The sequence below is a fragment of the Diorhabda carinulata genome, chromosome 10 (genome assembly GCF_026250575.1).
Source record: "Diorhabda carinulata isolate Delta chromosome 10, icDioCari1.1, whole genome shotgun sequence".
NCBI lineage: Eukaryota > Metazoa > Arthropoda > Insecta > Coleoptera > Chrysomelidae > Diorhabda > Diorhabda carinulata.
The window spans coordinates 2,237,291-2,259,877 of record NC_079469.1 but is presented as its reverse complement, the minus strand read 5'-3'; the positions used below and the strand labels follow the sequence as shown (position 1 = coordinate 2,259,877).

The 22,587-nt window shown below is 30.9% G+C and overlaps 4 protein-coding genes across 5 annotated transcripts in view; 2 read left to right on the top strand and 2 right to left on the bottom strand.

Moving 5' to 3' along the window:
* LOC130899004 (low-density lipoprotein receptor-related protein 2) overlaps positions 1–5,623 on the top strand; it is a 54,608-nt gene extending 48,985 nt beyond the window's left edge. The window contains exons 22-24 of one of the 2 annotated variants that reach the window (XM_057808657.1): positions 58–2,136; positions 3,686–3,924; positions 3,984–5,623. In XM_057808657.1, coding sequence (XP_057664640.1) covers positions 58–2,136; positions 3,686–3,924; positions 3,984–4,177 — 2,512 coding nt within the window. In that variant the 3' untranslated portion in view covers positions 4,178–5,623. Of the gene's footprint in view, positions 1–57; positions 2,137–3,682; positions 3,925–3,983 lie in introns of both variants that reach the window. The other variant, XM_057808656.1, reaches the window with a different exon arrangement.
* A 2,138-nt stretch (positions 5,624–7,761) lies between these two features.
* On the bottom strand, positions 7,762–16,184 carry LOC130899005 (alanine aminotransferase 1). Its single transcript, XM_057808658.1, has 5 exons — positions 15,498–16,184; positions 11,924–12,233; positions 10,195–10,385; positions 9,078–9,284; positions 7,762–9,028 (listed from the first exon to the last, which is right to left on the bottom strand). Exons 1-5 carry the CDS (start codon positions 15,750–15,752, stop codon positions 8,414–8,416), a joined length of 1,578 nt encoding a protein of 525 aa, XP_057664641.1. The 5' UTR covers positions 15,753–16,184; the 3' UTR covers positions 7,762–8,413.
* Positions 16,185–16,787: 603 nt separating this feature from the next.
* LOC130899002 (acyl-protein thioesterase 2) lies at positions 16,788–19,765 on the top strand. Its single transcript, XM_057808652.1, has 5 exons — positions 16,788–16,981; positions 17,037–17,068; positions 17,195–17,355; positions 17,410–17,636; positions 18,691–19,765. Exons 1-5 carry the CDS (start codon positions 16,934–16,936, stop codon positions 18,877–18,879), a joined length of 657 nt encoding a protein of 218 aa, XP_057664635.1. The 5' UTR covers positions 16,788–16,933; the 3' UTR covers positions 18,880–19,765.
* On the bottom strand, positions 19,749–22,528 carry LOC130898998 (methyltransferase-like protein 25B). Its single transcript, XM_057808649.1, is given in 2 exon segments — positions 19,749–21,674; positions 21,677–22,528. Coding segments are annotated over 2 exon segments (1,329 nt in total). The 5' UTR covers positions 22,479–22,528; the 3' UTR covers positions 19,749–21,147.
* Between the last annotated feature and the right edge of the window lie 59 nt (positions 22,529–22,587).

Here is a 22,587-nt window from a genome sequence, read left to right as displayed (position 1 = left end):
TTTATCTATTTAATCAATTGTTTCATTATTTTGACATATTTTATATATTTTTGACAGTTGCAGTAACGGAAAATGCATTTCGTCACGCTGGCGATGCGATCACGAAGACGATTGCGGCGACAATTCCGACGAAAGCGATTGTAACGGTTTTCAATGTAAAAACGGAACGTTCCAATGCGCTTCCGGTCATTGTATAGCCGCTTACTTCCGTTGCGACGGCGATAGAGATTGCAGAGATATGTCGGACGAAAAGAACTGCCCCCCGAAATATCCTGGAGGAAGATATTGTCCCGAATCCAGATACGAATGCGATAATCATTTATGTATTAGTCCTGCGGATATTTGCGACGGCGCCGACGATTGCGGTGACGGTTCCGACGAATCGCCATCTATATGCACGAATTTCAATTGCGATACTTTGAAAAGATACCAATGCGCCAATCACAAATGCATACCGAAGTACCAATTATGCGACGGTATCGATAATTGCGGCGACGGTTCGGACGAGAATAATATGACGTTGTGTTCGACGAAAACGAAACCTTGCGATAGTTTGACCGAATATAAATGCGCGAATAGGAAATGTATCGATAAAAAACAAGTTTGCGATTTCGCCGACGATTGCGGGGATAGTTCCGACGAATTGGGTTGTCATCACAACGACGTTTGTTCGGATGCTACGAAAGGCGGTTGCGAACATCACTGTATGAATTTAACCGATGGCGGTTACATATGCGCTTGTTATTCGGGTTTTATAATATCTCAGGAAAATAGAAAAGTTTGTTTAGACGTCGACGAATGCGTCACTTCCGCTCACCACTGTTCGCAAATATGTATAAATTTGAACGGTACCTACGGATGCGCTTGTAGGGAAGGTTTCCAATTATCGGATCAATTATCCGGGGTTTGTAAAGCCGTTAAAGAAGACGTGACTCTATTAGTGGCCAACGGTGGTGAAATACGATCTTTCGAATTGAGGTTAAGAGACGTCGAGGGCGTTATAACCGAAGAACAACGTATAGACGCCGTAGATTATAACCCGACGCAACAGATGATCTTTTGGGCCGATAGTAGACAAAAAACAATCAAACGTTCTTATATGGTAAACGCTTTAAACGGACAAGTTAAAACCGGTTATTCACAAGATTTAGGTATAAAAGGTAGTTCTAAACCGGTCGCAATAGCAGTCGATTGGATCGCCAATAATTTATACTGGACTGAAATGGACAGAAGCGCTAAACCGAAAGGTAGAGTTATGGTAGCTAAAACCGACGGTAGATATCGTAGATCGTTGGTAAGCGTCGGTTTGGAGAATCCTTCATCGTTAGCCGTCGATCCGCAAAAAGGTAAAATGTTTTGGTCGGATTCGGGATCGAATCCGAAAATAGAAGTCGCTTGGATGGACGGTTCGAAACGTCGACCGTTAATTACCGATCAGATACGTCATCCGACCGGTCTAACCATCGACTACGCCATGGATCACACCGTTTATTGGGTGGATACCAAACTTAACGTAATCGAAAGTATGAAATTCGACGGTACCAATAGAAAAATCGTTATACGAGGCGATATACTGAAACATCCTGTATCTTTAGACGTTTTCGAATCGAATATCTATTGGATAACGAAAAACACCGGGGAATTGATACAACAAGATAAATTCGGTCGAGGAGTTCCTGTAGTAATACAGAGAGATATGCAGAATCCGTCTAGCGTTAAAGTTTATCACGATTTGAGGTACAACACCTCTATACGAGATCCTTGTTCGAACAATCACTGTTCCCATCTCTGTTTGATAGTACCGAACGGACATAGGTGTTCGTGTCCGGATTCGTCGACGCCGAGTCAAAAAATCAAAGCCGATATCGTATGCGACGCCGCATCCGAACGGGAACGACCTCTACCGAGAATATGTAAATGCGAAAACGGCGGTAACTGTAAAGAAATCGAAGACAGTAACGAATTACAATGTCACTGTTTACCTAATTACCAAGGGGAATTTTGCGAAATACATTCGGAACATAGTACAGCCGGTAGCCGGACCAATACCACGGCGATCGTTGTACCGATTGTTGTTATATTGTTGATCCTCGCCGCCGCCATGGGAGTGTACGTTTTCATCAGGAAAAGACCTTTGTAAGTACCTATATTTTTTTGTTCATTAGTGCTTCACGCCAATTCTCCATTCCCATTCTTTCTAAATCTTTTCTACGTGTTTTTCTCCGCGGACGCCATCTTCTATCCGCTGACGCCATTTTCTCTCCGCGAACGCCATCTTTTCCTCTTCACCTTTACAAGGATCTTTTGACACAACTATCTTCGTCCATTCTGGTTGTATGTCGCATCCGTTCGGACCATCTCGGCTTGTACGTTCGTGCCCCTCCTTTACTCTTCTCAAAATCCTTCTTTGGACCTTTGCTCTCCCATATTTTGTTTTTATTCTTTTTCTGTTTACGATCCAACACTCGCTGTCATTACAGCACCGTTGATCGTACGACTTGACGGCTCTTGAAATATCGGCAACGCCGCTTTAATGTCAAACTTGGCATGACGTGTTAATTTATTTTGGAGCGAAATTTAAATTTATGGCAAATTATGATTCAAATTGGATCGTTACTATCGTAGAGGTAATTTTCAAGCTAGAGCGGCTTGTAAATGCCATTGTACTATCGATAGAGAGAGAAAGAGCATCGGTTTGCTGATCTCTCTTTCCCTTTGTCGTTCCTACCACTCGAAAACTTCGACGTCATGGCCATCCAATCAGAATAAAGTAAAGAGACATAGATCGTGGTAAATCCATGATCTGTCTTTTTGTTGTCGTTATTTTAGCGTTTTCGTAGTCGTTCGATCCATTTAACGAGTTCCCGGACGTCGGAAGTAAGTACTGTCGATTTTACCAATGATTGATATGGTTAACTTCCGGTTCGGCATTTTGAATTGAAAGTAACGTTTTATTTTGGGGGAGGGCTATTTTAGGGAGTTGGGGGGCTTAAACACGTTATTTTAGCGTTTTCGAAGTCGTTCGTTCCCTTTATCGAGGTCCCAGTCGTCGGAAGTTAACACCAACGATTAATTGGAAGGTTTTATTTTGAGGTTAGGGGTATTTTAGGAAGTTGGAGGGTTGGTTATAAAGGGAAAAGACGAATGGTGAGAAAAAAGATAAAAATAACTGTTGTACACTTTTTATTTATTCGTCTTTTGTTTATATTCGCATTGGGAATTGTTTCTTGAGGTTGTTGAGCTGACCGAAAAACGAATCCATTTTATAGTTAGGTTATGTTTACTCTACCTTCGATTAGGTTAGATTTACTTTAGCACGTTTTTTAACCAAAAAATAACATTCGACACTTCTGACATAACTTTACTTTTCCAAGCACATAAAGAGACTCTTTGGGTTGTTTTAATGGGAGAAATACAGATATTTTGTTGCTGTCCTGATAAAGTAAAAAATTTTCTCTACCGGAGCCGGGATTTGAATAAATTTTGGGATGATTTATTTTCGTATATCTAGTAATAGAAAACCTTCAATAATCTAGAAACTTCTTCCATAAATAGTTTCCATTACATTGAATTATAACCCCCGCCTAACAGTTTGCATTATATTAATATCGGCGCCGATATATGACGTGCGGCTGTGTACCCGTCACAATACATTAGTTATATCAATCTTTTTGTATTATAGCAGTAAAGGATCAGGTTTAGGTAGCCTGGCGAGCAGCCAAAGCGTTTCGTTTAGACAAGGAACCAACGTGGAATTCGGTCCTAATTCATTCAACAACGGAGGGGGCCCGTCCGAAACGGCTGACGTAGCTTACGGTCTAGACGCGTTAAGCGCCAATACCGGTAACAAAAATAGAGATTTCCACAATCCCATGTACGACGCCGTGCAGAATAATCCGGAAGCTTTGCCGAACGGTAGCGGAGGTAAACAATTATAATATTTGGTTGGGAAAAAAAAAGTTTTATCTTGTATTATGGTTTAGGTTTGTACGAAGTATCTTCGGATTTAGCTAAACAGAAAAGCGAAACATTCCTGGAACCGCCTAGCGCTGTAATAGCGCCGTCTAGTGTGAAACATATGCAATCGCCTCACGTGCAAGTCAAGCATCGAGAACTTGACCCAGCTACCCAGGATACGGGCAAAGATACACAAAAACTCGTAGAAGAAGACTGCTGATATAAGATTAAATACCCAATTTTTAACATAGCCTTCGTCTACAATAGATAATATTCAAAATTAAAAACGTGAGCTTTTTGTATTATAAAATGAAATCGATTGATTGAAAACCAGGTAAGATTTTTTTTTATCGAAAAACTCTGACTGGGTTTTTAAAGTCGATTAGATATTTTAGTCAATAATTTATTATTTTTTTTTTCAATGTTTGTGGTTAAGTCAATGTTGAAAAATATATTTTTTTATTAAAGAAAAATAAAAAAAAAACGTAGTGAGACGATATTTTCATGGAATGGGACTAGAGATATGAAAAGAATTGTCGTGAATCTGGGATATGTGAAGTGCCATTGAGAATAGCGAGCAAATGAGTGAAGTGATCTAGTTCCATTTAAGATGAAAATAAATAACTAAAACAAAACTGTAATCTCTTCCAAAATCCAGTTTAATCTGTGAAATTTAAAAAAAAAATATCTATGATTAAACATAAATTGAACGTATAGAGTGAATTTTTTCCATAACACAATCCAGTTTTTGATCCATATCTAAAATATCGATCATAAATAAAATCTTAGTAATAAAACAATCCCTAATGCTGCCCTATACTACTCTATAAATAATTTCAATACATTTACATTCTATTTATATTAATTTATCTCACAAAAACATTAAAAATATGTGATATTCAATTAATTATTTTGAACTTACCTTGTTTTAGTAAAACTACAAATAAATATTCTTGAATGTTAACAATTTTCACAGATAAACTGGAGTAAATATGTAAATATTTTAAATAAGTTTTCCTGTATAATATGAAATTTATTTAAACATTCCCTTCAACATTCCAATAAGAACAAATAATATAACACCGTCCAAACATTGTTATAACGAAATTTACTGAAAAAAAGAGAAATATTTGATTCTGTTTTATTTTAGTTTAAATTTTATTGAATTGTTATTTAATTATATGTTTTTATCGATAATAACGAATATTTGTAATAGAAGAGATGATTCGTTATAATCTATAGGTATTTACTTGAATTTTTATAAAAAATATTTACATTTTTATATAATCGAAATTTTACTATACACTTTCCATCACCAACGTTTATAAACTTAAATGTTGAAGAATTAACAAGTGACATGCTTCTTCTTTTTTTATAAAATCCTTTTATTCATTGTAATAAACAGCTAAATATAAAAAGTTTCATTATCGATTATTATTATATGATAAATTTAACTATCGATTATTTTGAATTGATCTCTTCTTCTAAGGGTACGACTGACTGCTTGTAGACTATAGAGCTTTTGACGTACTTACAGCACGAAGTTACCCGATTCTTTTTTAAATATTCCTTATGGTCTTGTTGCAACTCTATGTAACTATGTGTAAATATTTTGGGAACAAAATTGTCTGTTTTTACAGAAAATAATATAAAAGTTGTTTATAAATTTGTGTTTTTTTATTTCAATCCTTTATATGACACAATGTCAACGTGTTAATTAGTAAATAATAATGACTTCGTTTTCGCGGTTTGCAAAATATTACTTTTTACAATAAAATTCTTAGTAATGGTGTTTATTTTCATTTTTTTTTAGGTGAAGACATTGATTTCAATTAAAAAAGTGCTTTAAACTATCAATTCTCTATGCATAAATGGAATAAAATTTTTGTTTGTCCCTCACGACAATATGGCCGATATTCCAAATCGCGTCACTCGAGGTGTTAGAATCGATTATCGCGAACATAGAACTAATACTAGAAACTGAGCTAACCACGAACGCAATTTAGTGCACATGTCATCTGTCCCTAAACTGATATGAATTAGACGTTTCATCATAACTTGTCAGTCTATTGGTGTATATTTTGAAAGACAGCCGTATTCATCGTTATTTTTTTATATTATGTATATGGACAATGTTATCCGAGACATATATTTTAATTGGCCGAATAACCCTGACACCTGACACGTTTCCAACTTCAAAAAAGAAAGATCGAGAATTCGAAAACCAATTTCAAGGATACGAGGGGATTATGATTAGTTGTAGTTATTTTTTGTTTATATTTAATATAAATGCTAATTGATTATTGGAAAAAATAGAGGGAATCAGGAAATGAAACAACAAATTTTTTTAGTGACTTTTACGAGAATCTCTGGATATAACTTCAACAATAAAACATTTCATAATATCTGCTACAAGTGAGCAAAAAAGCATGTTATTGATAAAAAAATTTCCCAAATTTTTTATTCGGGAAATATAATGTCAAAAATAGTTTATATTGGATAAAAAGAAAAATTCTGGAGACACAATACGATTAATTAGGAAGGCGGAAATAAATATTTTTCCGTTATCAATAACATATTTTTTGTACTACCCTTATATATAAAGTTTTTTTTTTAATTTCAGACCCATCAGTAAATAAAACAATCATTACTTCTTTTACAAATCCTTAAAATGTTAATTTTTGTCGCACAAATCTGTTCAAATTCATCAATTACCAAAAAATATATATAGATCTACCCAAAAAATATTAATATTTATTACATTAATCAAAGTTTTTAACTGTTTAATAAAAATTTTATAAATATCATTCTTATATCCGGTAGCTGTGTAGTCATATAAACAAAGGCAAAGTTACAGGAAAAATATTGTATCTAACCTATATAAAGTAGATCATTTGAACCCGATTATTGTTTACAAGATAATAGAATATATTTCAATAAAACAATGGAATTTTGGATAATTTAGTGACAAATATCGTTTAAAATATTAGTTTACTAAACTAACCGGTTGATAAAAGTGAAAAACAACTTCGAGGTGTGCCTAAAAGATTAATGATAAATACAGGTAAACGTATAGACGAAATTAATGCTATATATAGGAAAAAAATGAGGTAAAATATGGACTGATAATAAAGATAGTACAAGTAACTGAAGAAAATTCCTGGTTTTGCGAAGAATTACGTGGAAAAGGCTTGTATACTGTATTGGTATGAAAGTTTGTACCTTTTAGACAGGTTAAAAGTGATAAAAATTCCTTAGTTTCTCTATTTTTAATTAGTTATTATTACCCGGACTAAAAAGTGGTTCATAAACATCAATTGTATAAAGTGATTATTCGTTTGCAAAAGGATGGTGAACTATTTATTTGTTGTCGTACCCTATGGTAAGTAAAATTTTTTAAATAAAATAAATAATATAAAATATATTCGTAACAAGTAATAAATTGCATAATTTGTTTTCTTTAAATTATTGATATGAAGTAAAAGTAGTGTTTAGATCTTCAGGTGTATGGAAAATGTAAAAATCGCTAGTAGTTGTTAAAAATTTTGGTTTTGGAAATATTAACCTCCTTTAAATTGTTATTCACATATTTGCCTATTAGATTGGTTACACCTCCCTGGGATTCATAAATAATATATCCAATGAACAAATTGTTCATTTTTTCATAGGAAATCTTCAATTAACTTGCTTTGACTCAACTCATGTCAAAAACATTTTTTCAATAGAATAGCCCATTTGATAGGGCACATGTCCATAGGCTACATAAATTGTGTATCTAATGAACTTTTTAGACAAATTATTGACTTTTTCATTCTTCAATAAATTCGTCTCACTCGACTCATTTTAATAATCTTTTTACAGTATAATTGCCCTATTAGATTGGTTACACCTCCCTGGGATTCATAAATAATGTATCCAATGAACAAATTGATTTAATTGTTCATTTTTTCATAGAAAATCTTCAATAAATTTGTCAACATTGATTCGAATAAGCTTTTTACGATATATTTGCCTATTAGATTGGTTACATTTCCCTAGGGGCTTCATGAATGCATATATTAACAAAATTATCCACTTTTTTGGAAATTCTTCAAATGAATCCATCTATTAGTTCAAATACATCTCTTCGGATTTACTTTGCTAGAGTTGCCTATTGAATTAGTTACATTTTGTCCATAAGTTTCAACATAATCCCAAAAATTGTATTCAATACTCCTCCTGTACACACTAGATCTCCTAAAGTTTCGTTCGATTAATATTTAATTTGGGTCATATACAGTTGAATAAAATTAGTAATAAATGACGTTCTCCATTGTTTTTTACATTCTTCTACAAACCTGACGAGGTAAAAGCTACAAAAACCGATTTTGTTCAATAATAAAGTTTCCCTGATGGATCTTGTCCGAAACCGTAACGATTGATCACAGTTAAATACCACTTTCGTTACATTTTTATCTTAACTATACTTTTTCAAAAATTCCGAATGGAACTCGGCGAATTTATTCAACATGGTCTTCAATTTATCCGGCTGCGGTAAAATGGTAGTTCTGAAATGATGAGTACCAGGTTTTTGTCCAAATCCGGAACCCGGTACTATGCAAATACCAGTGGATTCTAGTAGTTCGAAAGCGTAAAACGAATCCGGCGCTAAAGATTTCCTCTTAGCCGCTTCTATAGCTTTAGGCGGTAATCTAATCTGAGGAAAGGCGTACATGGCGCCTTGGACAGGATTACAACTGTAACCTTCAATTGAATTAAAAGTTTCCGCTACCATTTTAGCTCTCAATTTGAGAGATTCCAAAACGTCGTTTTTTTCTTTCATAAACAACTCGTAACTAGGTTCTCCTTTTTTCGGGGGATTCATTATAACGTCTAACGTAGATTGACCTAAAGTAGTCGAACATAACATAGCGCTGATTGCTTTCAGATATTGCGTTTTGACGTGGGGATCCATGTTCAATACTTCAGCGTAACCGCCTCTCAGACCACATTCACCCATGTATCCTTTAGAACACGACATGAAACTAGCTAATTCCATGTCCTTGTACGGTTCGCCCATTTCGAACATCACCTGAAATCATTGAAATTAAACCAAACGCAGAACAATGGAAGCCTCTTACCTTTTTAAATGAATGGAATTTCGAATTTGGATCGTAGATGTTGTGTTGGTATACTTCGTCGGCTAGGATGAATAGTTGTTCTTTGTAGGCGAATTTTATGATTTCTTGAATATTTTCTTTGGTTAAAACCTGACCTGTAGGATTTCCGGGGTTGATAATAACTATAGCTCTAGGTGCACAATACTTCCTTGCTTCATTTATAGACCTCTAACAATATAAAACGTGATATAGAACAAAGATTTGTGGAGGAAGAAATTTGAACAAGAAGTTTTTACGTTTTTACTTACTAAACTCTAAATATATAAACACAAATGTAACATAATGAAGAATTTGGATATATTAACTATCTACAGACTAAAAAAATACCAATAGATATAAAATAGTAGAAATTTAGTTTGTATAACCCAATTTAATGAAAATTAAAAAATTTTCTAATAAAACAGCTAAATAAATAAAAACTTTTAAAAAAATGTTTGATTAAGTTTATTTCTCCTTTTTCGTGATAAAACTCGATTGTAGAATATAAAAATGATAAAATTTGATAATTTTTATTCAAATCAAATTGTTTTTTATATTTTAATAAACTATTACATGAATATAGGTGTTTTAATTTGTTTATTGATAAGAGAATTAACAAAACGAGATTGAAAATGTAAAAGATTACAGAAAATAATAAGAAGAGTATGAAAGTTATTATTAATTTACCTTACATCAAAATATGTTCCAATTTTTTTGTCATGGTAAATGAAAATATCAAATTTTCAAAAAAAACACCATTGTAATTATTTATAAAAATCTATATTTTATTAAAAATTTCCATTTGAAAATGTTTGTAAATACAAACAAACAAAGAAAAATGCACAAAAAACACCAAAATTCACAAGAACATACTAAAACCCTGAAGTAAACACAATAATTACATAAACTATATATATAAATCATAGTTAGGTCAAATAACAACAAAAGTCAACTTTCAAACTAGAAGAAGCAAAATCATAGACAAATAAAAAATACTGATACATTTCTGCCAACGTCGAAGTAATATATTAACTGGTCCAAACGTGAGAAATTAGTAAAAATTTCACAAAACCGATGCCCCGAAAGAAGAAAAACTTACCTGTAATTCTTCAACTGTGAGGCCCCAATTTTTAGATTCGTCCAAGTAGTAACCAATTTGTTCGATTTTAAACTCGGCTAACGTCGCTGAATATAACGGATATTGCGGAATCGGAATCATCACCCCTGGACTTTTCCCATTTATATTGTTTATGAAAAGTTTCAACACGTTTTTAATAGCATCACTAGCACCTAATTATAAATAACGAGATTATCCACTTATTTATTAGTTGCGTTCGGTAATGTCATTCGCGGAACAAAGGGAGCAGAGAAATATTTGTATCACGTGAACAAAAATTGTACGAATTGATTGTGATAATTACCGAAAAAAACCTAACCTAAAACAATTGAAATCAACTGGTCAGAGCAGTAACTAGTGAAGTGAGAAACTATAGAAATTGACTTTATAGCAGTTCGTGACATCTGGAGGTGACTAAGTATTTTACTTAGTCAGTTCTTATGCATTTTGAATAAGGCTATTTATTTTATTTATACAAAAACAACTCACAATACATAAATATAAACTGTCGATAAAATTGCTAATTGACAAGCATTGAAATGTCAAACGAAACATCAAAAGTCAAAAAAAAATCTGAGAACCCTCTTTCAAGATTCGACACAAATAGATCTTACTCAGAGTGGAAAAAAATGTATACAATCGAACGCAATCCCAGGAGTGAGATCGAAATGAAGTGGATTGTCGAACGTTACTGAACAGTCAGATTAATCAGATGTACATAGACGAACGCAGTAATTATAAACAAATTATGTGACATTGACAGTTGTGACATTGTGCTTTTGGCGGTAACTTCAGTCATGTAATACGAATTAGAAAATAAAAACAATAGATATGATTTAACTTTTTTTCGTGAAAGAATTTACAGTGCTTGTTAATATAAATTTTTTTTTATAAACCAATTTGTGTCATTGTGCAATAAAAGAATCGAAACTGGTGTAGTGTGGTGATGTAAAGTCATAAAAAAACACGTTAATATAACGTAATAAGTTGAAATTATTTCGGTGTATATATCAAAATAGTGTAACTAATCATATAAATCATCATGTTATAAACCTAGAACGAGTTACATACGCGGCTTATCAAGAAAACTTAAAAGCGCAGCAAAAACATTATACATTCTCAGAAATTTTTACTTAGCAACATATGTAGATAAATCTTACTTTCTTGTAAATTAATTTTATATAATTCATTCTCTGTCAGTCGTTAGCGGAAAAGAAAGAACTTAGTCGAAAGGCCACTATAAATATGAAATATCCTACAAGATTAATAAATACTACAAATAAGTATGAAATCAATGGGTTTTTAGGATATTAAGTACCAAAGAACCTATTTTATCAGGAGAAATATCAAAGTTAGTCTTTATTGATGATAAAAAAAAGTATCACTACGCGAAAATGTGGATTGAACTGGAAATAACCAGACTTAATCAGAGATGTATTGACAAAGATATTTACTTCGCTAAAATATACAGGGAGTGCTATAGAAATGAAGATCTAGGTGAAGAAATAAACCATAAGATTGTAATAACCTAGTTATTTAAAAATATACCGGAAAATGTGAAAGAATTTAGTGACAACATGAAAAAAAAAACACCCCCAATAGAACAAACAATAAAATATTCAACATCAAGTCTCATACTTCGAGACGTTACAGCTGGAACCGAAACAAGTAAGTTCAATAATAATAATTAAATGTTAAATCTGTGACTTACCTCCACTTACGACAATATTTTGCCAATCAGCTGGAATACCATCCCTATCTTCGATGTACTGAGCTACGTGCTTCCTAATAATTTCAATACCCGGCGAATCTGTATAAGATCCTACCGAGCTCCCTCTGCATCCTTGTAAAATAGTTTTCGCACGTTGTTTCGCGTCTTCCGGGAACGTGGGATCGTCCAATAGTTTCGGATATGCTACTAAAGCTAGAACTTGACGGATAAAAGTGATGGGGACTTGGCCCATAGCATGACAATCACCGATGTTAGCTTTAATTACTTCTTTGAATGGTTTTTTCACACCCTGTAACAACATTTGTTACAAGTTAGTTCGATAAAAATAAGAGACGGAAGTTGCCCCGTATCTTAATATTCACGAATTTCCCGTTTCGTTTCTTTGTTATTTAGTTATCGTTTTTTGTTATCTCCCATCTCTATTCTTTTAACAACGCGACAGAGGGGGGTCATATAACGTAATAATTAGACAAAAAGCGCGCGAGAGTCAGTTGCTTAGAAGACGTGATCGCTGACAGTTTGAGATATTCTGTGAATCCGAATGACGTAAAGACGACGGATTTAGATTTCAAATTTAAACGCGTGAATAAACCATTTTATTCTGTTACGTTTATATTTCCATTGTTTTATTCGTAATAATACCTTAGACAACACGAACTGAATTTAAAACCCTACAGAAATATAATGTAAATTAACGACAATGGAACAACTAGTCACGGCTTTTATATAAAATTGAATTGTCAGTGTCAATATCATATTTTGATAAAGACTAAAAGTAGTCGAAATGTCAAATTTTCATCTGTCTATAACAAATTATAAAAGAAACTAATTTAGAATCAGAAGAGACCTAAATCAAAAACATTTAGTTGCATAAATTAATTATAGTGTATCAAGGGACATTTATATCTATACGTTGGCAGCCGTGGGGTATCATTCTGTAGTGTTGTAATTGGTAATTGTGTTATTTACTCGAATTTTATGAAGTAATTGATTACATTATAAGTTATAATCAGTTTAATTCATATTCATTGAAAATACAGTATTCCATACAACGTCGTATCAATTCATTATTCGTAAAAACTAAATCCGACAATGCGACGAAAATTACAACGTGGCAACGATGTAAACCATGAATCAAGTTGTATTTCTAGGAGGTTTGATAAACGTTATTTACAGGGAAATATGCATGTATTCTTTTTATATAGTTATAACTCGATAAAAAATATATTTTCTGTCAGTCTCGTTTAAATTTGGCTTGTTTTGAACGACGTTATTTTTCGCGGACTTTGGATGATATCACTTCCCACATCCAGTATTAGTTTACTTCAAGTGTGACAGTTACTTTATAGGTTATTATATCGATAAAAGTCATGGAAAAAGTTAAAAAATCGTTCTATAAGTATTGTAATGTAATAGAAGGACACCTGATTTTTTTTTGAAATACCGAGACATGCGAAAATAAGAATTCACTGGTAAATTATCTGATTGTGCTTTCACAAAACCACTTTCAGTCATATTCGTAGATGAAAATTTTTTCTAAACACAATTAACACTGACGATGCGTTTATTAAATTTGAATTTCGCTCAGTTATTTTGTACTTTTCAATGATCATTTCATACAATTAAAAAAAACTTTGAATTTTGAAATAATTATATGATAATATTGTGACTATAATATTTCTGAAAAACAACAATCGAATTTATACCACATGTATATTCCCTATTGTTTAAATGATTAAAATCAAATCTAATGCAAAATTTTTTGTGGGAAAAATTAATTTTATAACATAGTTTTGATATTATGGTGCGTGGAATTGAATATTTCATGTATTACAACATCGGTTGAAAGTTTATTGATAAGGATGTCACAAAATTTCACTATATAATAATAATTGTAAGTTCAACTGATAATATCGAAAAGTCAAAAAATAACACGAGAAAACAAATTTATTATCAACAATTTAATTTACGGGATTATTTAAATTAATATGACATTGGTTATTTCAATAAAATATGTAATAAAAATGAAGAACGTTCTATTTGCATCGTGTAGTTAGAATGTTACCTTATTATATGAATATTGTTTGTGACGTAAGTTAGGTTAGAAACAACTTAGTGGTTGCAACATAATATAAACAGATTTAGATCGTTCAAATAGATAAAACACGATTATTCAAACATATTTTTTTATCGTATCACGTTATTATTTATCATTAAAGTTCAATTATTATAGCTATGATTTAATAAAAGTCTATACAACAATAAATGTCAATCCAAATATGGCGGTCTAATCTGACAGCTACATTTATATACATTTTATATTTCTACGAATATAAAAATCGAAAGTTTCAAATATTTGCAAAGTTTTAAATATTTTGAGTTAAATCAACAAAGTTTTTAATATACTTCAAGCAATATGTGGTCAAGGTTATAAATGAAAAAGTAAACAATAGAATTAATACTACCAGGGTCATTCAAAATCTCTTTTAATTTTGCGAAATTTACAGGGGAATTTAAAATAATTATTCAATGCTAGAAAAAGATGCTAGTTATGTTATTAATATACCGGGTGCTTTAAAGCTTTATAATGTTTATCAAATTACATTTATACGTGTTCGTAGAGAGAATTAAATGAAACAACGATTCTTCTTATATATTTTCCTCAGATTATCAGCTAATTAATATAACCTAACCTAAGTTCGATAAACCTAACCTAAACAGAAAACGGATCTGTTCCTCGGACTGCCCAAAAACATCAAAGTGTAGTTCCACTATCATTTTTAATTTTCTCTCTCAATGTACGTCTTTCTACTATTCAGACAAACCCCATTTTTGTATAAAAGGTTTTTCCCCAAAATTAAACCCTTCTTTTAATTTATGAATTCAAATCAAAAAGTCGAACTGTCCATCAATTATTGGAAAAATCGGACATCTGGTATGTCGATAAATGGATTACCATCTCGAAAACGCCAATCAAACGAGTTTTTTATGGACAGTTTAGACGGAAGTATCGCGTAAATTTTTCAATTTTTATAACGTTATATCTTTTTTAACCCCGTTGAATTTTTTTTCGAATAACTTCATATTATACAAAATTTATCGTTCCACTTACTCAATCCCATAAGGTGAAGATTAAAAAAAATTAATATATATTTATTTGGTATTGAGTACCTTATATTTTTCACACTCTGTATAAACCAACTCTAAATAAAAAAAAAAATAATTTTCTTTACGCAAACACGGCGTCTTGCAGTTAAAGAATTTTATCACTACATAACTAGTTTACGAATTACCCTCGTATCTACTAAAATCGTTAAACGTGATATCTGAAACTCTACCTTATAGGAAAATTTCTATAAAGAAACCAGTTTGTTAATACAATAAAAGAAAACATAAACAAGTTTTTATGAATCTTTCAAAAGTATCTTCCCAAAACAACGAATTCCTTTGTTATCAACTGTTTACCTAACAAGGATTTTACTAATAACAGGAATTATTAAATAATCCTTGGCACCTTGACAACCAGATTACAATGTACACAAAAAAAACTTACTTTTTCTAATTCCTTCTCAATTTCGCCGGCCCGGGTGACCAAAGGTCCTCGAACTGCATATTCCATTACCTTAATACAAGGATTTAAATTATCGATATTTAAAGTAGGCTGGTAGGTCGCCATTCTTCTCAAGTTGTGTTTTTCCAACACTGTACGCGAACCGACACAAACAGCTGACTTCTGCCTACAGAGTGACGTAGTCGGCTGAAATTTCCCATAAATATGAAAGGGAGATAATATACGTGAAGTAGACATCGTTAATCGATGTGATGTCACAAAATCAACAAATAATTATACTGATATACAAAAAAATCACTACCGCTCAACGAGAATTACACACCACAACGTTCCCTACGAATGTCCGATTATTATTATTCGCAGAATGAGAAACGAACCAGCAAAAATAACAAAAATAACTATTTAATTAGAGATAGCGGTATTAAGTAATAATTTCGCGTTGAAAATTAATCTAACGCGATTAAACCATATGCACGAAAGAGAAACAGGTTATGTTCGTTTAACACTGACCAAAATGGCGTGCTCTTATCGATTTTTCGGTAAACTAAATGATTTTTATATAACGAAGAATGCAATTTATGCAGTAAATGGTAGGGTTACATCTTATTATTGGATACAATTCAAAAATATAAATAGACGAGTAACGATAAGTTTTTATTGTGAGGGATTATGATAAAATGAATCAGTTTCAAACAGTATCAATAGTATGAGTCAGTTAAATAAACGTATTGCCACAATTGGGATAAGTACGAAAATTAGCTGGACCGCTGTACGTTTTTCATTACGCAACATGTTTTTACGGACTCGCCAACACGATGTGTTCTAATAGAACAGGGACGGAATAAGCACATGTTAATTGATATTAATTTCGATTTTATGCATTGAAATAAAACAAAATGCGATAAAAAGCTACAAAAACTAACGATCTAATTAATGTTTAGTTACAAAACTTAACTTTATTTTTGGAAAATTGCAATATTTAACTCAATATTTTGAAAATGCATGGTATGGAAAAACTCAGTAATGTTCATAAAATTATTTGACTTTTATATAAAAAATGTCAAAATATTTTCACATGAATAAAATCATTTTCGTACTTGATATGTTATTAAATTAAAAAATATTATGAATCATATGAATATGAATCACTATTATTGTATTTATAATGAATAATTACGTATTTCATAACTTTCTAATGGGTATGCAATATATTATACACGAAAGCAATACTGGTAGTATATTTATAAATGTTTTATGTCACACATATGAAATCACCTTGTCACTGTCATTTGTCAACTTCATATCTCAACCTGCCTGAAAAAATCCAATTTGTTATAATTTTCGTAATTTCCATAATTTGGGATCAAATGTGCTGATAAGGAAATATCATCAAATCATTGTAATTTATTGCATGAATAATGGCAGCCCCAGTAATAATCGCAGCAACCACTAAACATACTGGAACTGTAAGTATTAATTAATGTTTTTTTTATATTAATCTTGATATAATCGTAATTTTAGCTTATATTCTTACACGGTTTAGGAGATACCGGGTAAGTAGTGATTTAAATATTAGGTTAATTGAATTAAAAATATAATATTAGTAAATAAAAAAGGTTTTTTCTTATAATTATGTTTCTGGTTAATATATTGAAATTGTGTGTTTTTTTACTTCCCAGACAAGGATGGGCAAGTGCTATGGCTGCTATAAAACCACCACACGTCAAAGTTATTTGCCCTACAGCACCAACAATACAAGTAACTTTAAATGCGGGTTTCCGTATGCCGAGTTGGTTCGATCTGAAGACATTGGACGATTCAGGACCAGAAGACGAACCTGGTACTTTATTAACATGATGTAATTTATTATTATTTCAACGTTTTTTATCGACAGGTATAAAAAAAGCCACTGAACAAATCCATGCTCTAATTGAAAACGAAATTAGCGCGGGAATTAACGCTAATAGGATCGTCATAGGAGGTTTTTCCCAAGGAGGCGCTCTGGCTTTGTATTCCGGTCTCACTTATCCGAAAAAATTGGCCGGTATTGTAGGTTTATCCTGTTGGTTACCTTTGAATAAATCCTTTCCGGCAATGAAGAAAACAGAGGATACTTTACCAGTAAGTCTTATTATTTTTATACAAATTGACAAAATTATTTTCATTTCAGGGATTTTACATAGTTTTCTTTCAATTATTTTTATTATTATTTGTAATGATCTGTTAAAATCATTTCTTAGAAAAGCAAATATGAGGATTTATACTTCTTGCCTTATTTTTACCTTCTAGGTGTCATATGAGAGTTTCAGTTGCTGTTGTACCCATTTCTCCCCCTTTATTTCACCATTTTTCAACAATTTTCCTCAAAGTTGTTTCTAGTTTGATCCTCAGCTGCTTTATTTGGTCTTTATCTTCATTTTTTGATAGGTTGCTGCCTTCTTCGTTCATTTTTCCCATTATTGACCTTGTTTCAATATTTTCTTCATTTTCACATTCTTTATCTTATCCTATTAAGTTTTTCTTTATAATATATTTCTTCATTTTCTCGTCCTTTATCTCGTCCTATTTAGTTTTTCTTTAATTTCTTGTCATTTTTCTCTATAAATCACCATTTTTCATGAAGTTGTTTCATTTTTTAATAGTTTGCAGCCTTCTTTGTTGATTTTTTCCCATTGTTGACCTTGTTTCAATATTTATCTTCATGTTCTCATGTCTTTTATCTTGTCCTATTTAGTTTTTCTCCCATTTTTTGCCATTTTTCTTTATAATTCACCATTTTTCATCAATTTTCCACAAAGTTGTTTCTAATTTAGTGCTAAGCCGCTTTATTTGGTTCTTTTCTCCATTGTATTTTTTATATTTTCTAATCAATCTCCTTTTTTCCATTATCGATTTTGTTTTATCCCCCTTTTCATGTTCTCATTCTTCATCTTCTCCCATTTATTTTATCGAACTATTTTTCTTGACCTTTCCATTTCCACTGCCTCGATCTTTTCTTTTTGTTGTACAATTTTTTTCTGTCACACTTGGAACGACTACTGCTTCAAATATTTCCATTTCTATATTTTTCTATCCTAATACAGTACATAGTGAATTTTTGTCCGTTTATTTCTTCTCTTTAATTATTGCTCCGTCTGTGTTGAGTATACGGTAACGTTAGTTCATTTTTTTAAAGATTTTACAATGTCACGGTGATTGCGATCCAGTGGTACCTTATAAATGGGGCCAAATGACAGCATCAGTGTTAAAATCCATGCTTCGAGATGTCGAATTCAAAACATTCAGGGGTTTATCTCATTCGTCATCAGATGAAGAACTGAATGACATTAAGCAATTTATATACAAAAATATACCCAATCAATAGATAAATTTCGTGTAAAATAAATCGTGTTTTCCTCATTTATTTATATGAATTCGAAAATATATTAATTTGGTGGTTCCTCATCTTTCGGTAATTAAACAAATAGTTTTTCAATATATAATTCATTTTGAACTTCAAAATATAAAAAAATTTCCAAAAAAATCAGTCAAATATCCGTTTTTGGAATTTAATTTGATCTCTTCTTCAGAATTTTTTTATTAACAGTGTAACCATTAAATTTCGTCATAACCTAAATTTCTACCAGAAATTATCCCCCGAGTCCTTAGAGGCATTGAACTTTGTCAAAAAAATTAAAAATTACCAAGATTCCAATCTATTAATTTCGAATTTGCTAACTATTTATACTAACGTAAATAAAATAATAGAGAATACTCTTTTAATATTTAGTTATTAAAATTTTTGCTATTTAAATTACAAAAATTCGAACAAACTTTTTATATTTTTGTTATTATAGATATGGAATTCGTATAACGAAATTCTAAATATAATAAAATGTTATTTCAATGAAACACACATTTAAAATTACGTACAGGGGGATTCTAAACATAATGAAATTATATGTCAATACTTAACCTGTTTGTTTATATAAATAAGTAAAACGAGTTTATGAATATTTCATAAATTATATGTATTTTCGAATTCTATAGTTCTTTTTTTTTGAATTATTTGATATTAGTAAAATTCCTCCCATGTGGTAGTAAAGTTAAATGCAATAATCAGTATTGATCATAAAATGGCGGCTTATTCCTAACCGAAACTTTGTTCTGATTTAATACAGTAAACATTCCCACTTCTGGAAACCTTGATATATATAAGCTTTTATTTTATTTGTTGAACTCAATAAATGAAAATTTAAAACGAAAAAAAAGTTGTTTTATTTATAAAAAATCTAATTTATGTACAACGACAATAATGATAGTAGTAAGTAATGTTGTTTTATTAGAGAAGAAGCCACTTGAAGTTGCAGTCAACACCATATTGTAAAATCATTTTAAATCAGTAGCGTTACAATTTCAATTTATGTAGTTAACAGTATATAAAGTTTTTTAGCAAAATATATATAAAAATAGTTCTAGACTCAACATAAGAATTGAAAAATTTCGTTAAATAAAGGATTACTTCTAAAAACATAACGTCAAATACCAAGTAATAATAAAATTGCTGTCGATATAAATCGTTCTACGCCTATGGTGGGCAGCGGTCGTTACCTAACGACATAGATAAACAAGAAATTGTTTTCTGTGATGTTTCTTTTTGAAACAATAAGTTGAAAATAATATAATTGAGATGAGAGTAAAAATATAAATAAATAAAATATAAAATACAAATTTAAAACGAAAAAAAATGTTTCAGTTATTGAAAATCTTAATTATAAACAAAATTTTGATTCAAACAGTGCTAAGTAGTTTGTCCTACTAGAGATAAGGCCACTTGAAGTTGGAGTCAACTCTATGTTGTAAAATTTCAAATCAGTAGCGTAACGATTTCACATCATACAGTTAACAGTATTAAATTAAATTTATTAGCAAAATATGTATAAAAATAGTTTTATACTGAATATAAGAACTGAAAACTTTCTATAACAATACGAATAATAGAATCACAACATTAAATGCAAAATACTAGGAAATAAAAAAATAGCTATCGATATAAATATTTCTGCTTCTAAATGTTTTTGATTTTAGTTCTGATTTAAAATTGGTTTCTTTTATAATTTTTATTAAGACAGATAAAAAGGTACCTAAAATCAAGAGCATTTAGAAGTATAAACAAATTAAAATTTATAAATCTTTCTACGCCTATGGTCGGTAGCGGTCGTTACCTACAGACATAGATAAACAAGAAATTGTTTTTTGTGATATTTCTCTTTGAAACAGTAAAGTTGAAAATAATATGATATATTTATAAAAATATAAATTTGAAACGTAGAAAAGTTGTTTTATTTATTGAAAACATAATTTATATACAAAAACGTAAATTTAAACGATGACAATAATGACAGTGGTAAGTAGTGTTGTTCTACTAGAGAAGAGGCCACTTGAAGTTGCAGTAAACAAACAAATAATTACTTCGAAAGATACAATGTTAAATGTCAAATTCCAAAGAATAATAAAATAGGTATTGATATAAATGGTTCTACGCCTATGGTGATAAACAAGAAATTGTTTAATATTTTTAAAACGATAAAGGTGAAAATAATACAATTGAAACAAAAGTAAAAATATATTTATGTTTTATAAAGTTACAGAGTTAACTTTTAAATTTGGTAGCGGAAAGTACTTGATTTCTTGGTGAAATAGTGCAATCAAATATAGGATTTATCTCACAGTGACTAACGTTTTCAATAACATATAAAACCCTATCTAATAAAATCATATTTTCTATTAAAGGTGCCATAAGTAACCTAACGGAATAAAAAACGACAACATACTTCCAACTAGAAGAAACCGCGTTTTCATGATATAAAATTTCGTCTAACGAAATTTCGGGAAATTTATCACAAACTTTTTGAACGTACTTTAAAAAAGTAAGATCCTCATCACATTTTGCACTACCTATAATAGAATGTTTTAATGCCGGATTATGTGATACTAAAATTTTCTCTAATGCAGCTCTATATGCGTGAATTTTAAGTTTATTATATTCAATTGAAGATTTCAATTTTCTGGAATAGTTTTCAATAGCGTGACAAGCTATTTCACATGCTAGATACGATAATGTTATGTTTTTTGATAAACAGAACGAACTTAAAGGGAAACAAGATTCGTTTAGAGGCGACAACAACTAGCGATGTTTATGAAACGTATATTAGGGCATTCGACATAAAACCTTAAAAGAGTCGCTCCTAAATTCCCACAAGGATGTAAACCAACAATACCGAATGTCGCATTATCAATATTAAAAGCTTTATTAACACATTCTAAAAACACGCCGATGTTTAAATCTACTGTTATTTTTTTATTTATATGTATAGTTTGGAACGTATTTTTATGTTTTATATTTCTTGTATTTAAAGTCGTTTCAAAATTTGTATCCAATTCGCGAGCTGCTATCGTGAATTTTTCTATAGCTTCAAACGTACATACCTTAAAGCCATAACCATAAGATAACATCCTACTCAAGTGCCCCAAACCAGAACCGATATCAACTATATAAAAACAATCTGTTTCCTCAGCTGATTTATAACACTGTTTCGCCATTACATCTATTTCATGTCTTTTTTTTAATTTAACATTTTTCCAAAAAAAATTCATAAATTTGTTGTTTTCAAAATTGTAAATCGGGGTTTTTGAAATTAGTTTTGATTTTCTCGGTAACGTGTATTTCATCATAAGACATCGTATACATAATAGAGCTAAAGGACATATTTTCTTCTTGATACTTTTCGATAAATCCAATATATTACTTAGTTCGTTGATATCTATATCTTCGAAAAAATACTGCCACGATTTAGGTAATTTGCTCCAATGGTTTTCTAAGTAAAAATCGGAAACGTACGAATTCAAAATATCGTTATACATTTCATATATTTTGTTACATATGTATAAACGCTTTTGAATATCTACTAAATATTTTTCCATTATACTAATTTTACCAATTTACTTGTATTAACCCTAATTTGAACATACTAGTAAATAAAACCACGTGTTAAAAGTCTTCTTCTTTTTTGTAACGAAATCCGTAGATTAT

Excerpts from the sequence above, each read along its gene's own strand:
- LOC130899005 (XM_057808658.1), bottom strand. The coding sequence starts at position 15,752 with ATGTCTACTTCACGTATATTATCTCCCTTTCATATTTATGGGAAATTT. Across the intron at positions 12,234-15,497 it reads TTGAGAAGGAATTAGAAAAA|GGTGTGAAAAAACCATTCAA; the intron begins GTAAGTTTTTTT and ends ATGTTGTTACAG. Across the intron at positions 9,029-9,077 it reads AATTCCATTCATTTAAAAAG|GTGATGTTCGAAATGGGCGA; the intron begins GTAAGAGGCTTC and ends CAATGATTTCAG.
- LOC130899002 (XM_057808652.1), top strand. The coding sequence starts at position 16,934 with ATGGCAGCCCCAGTAATAATCGCAGCAACCACTAAACATACTGGAACT. Across the intron at positions 17,356-17,409 it reads AGGACCAGAAGACGAACCTG|GTATAAAAAAAGCCACTGAA; the intron begins GTACTTTATTAA and ends TTTTATCGACAG. Across the intron at positions 17,637-18,690 it reads AAACAGAGGATACTTTACCA|ATTTTACAATGTCACGGTGA; the intron begins GTAAGTCTTATT and ends ATTTTTTTAAAG.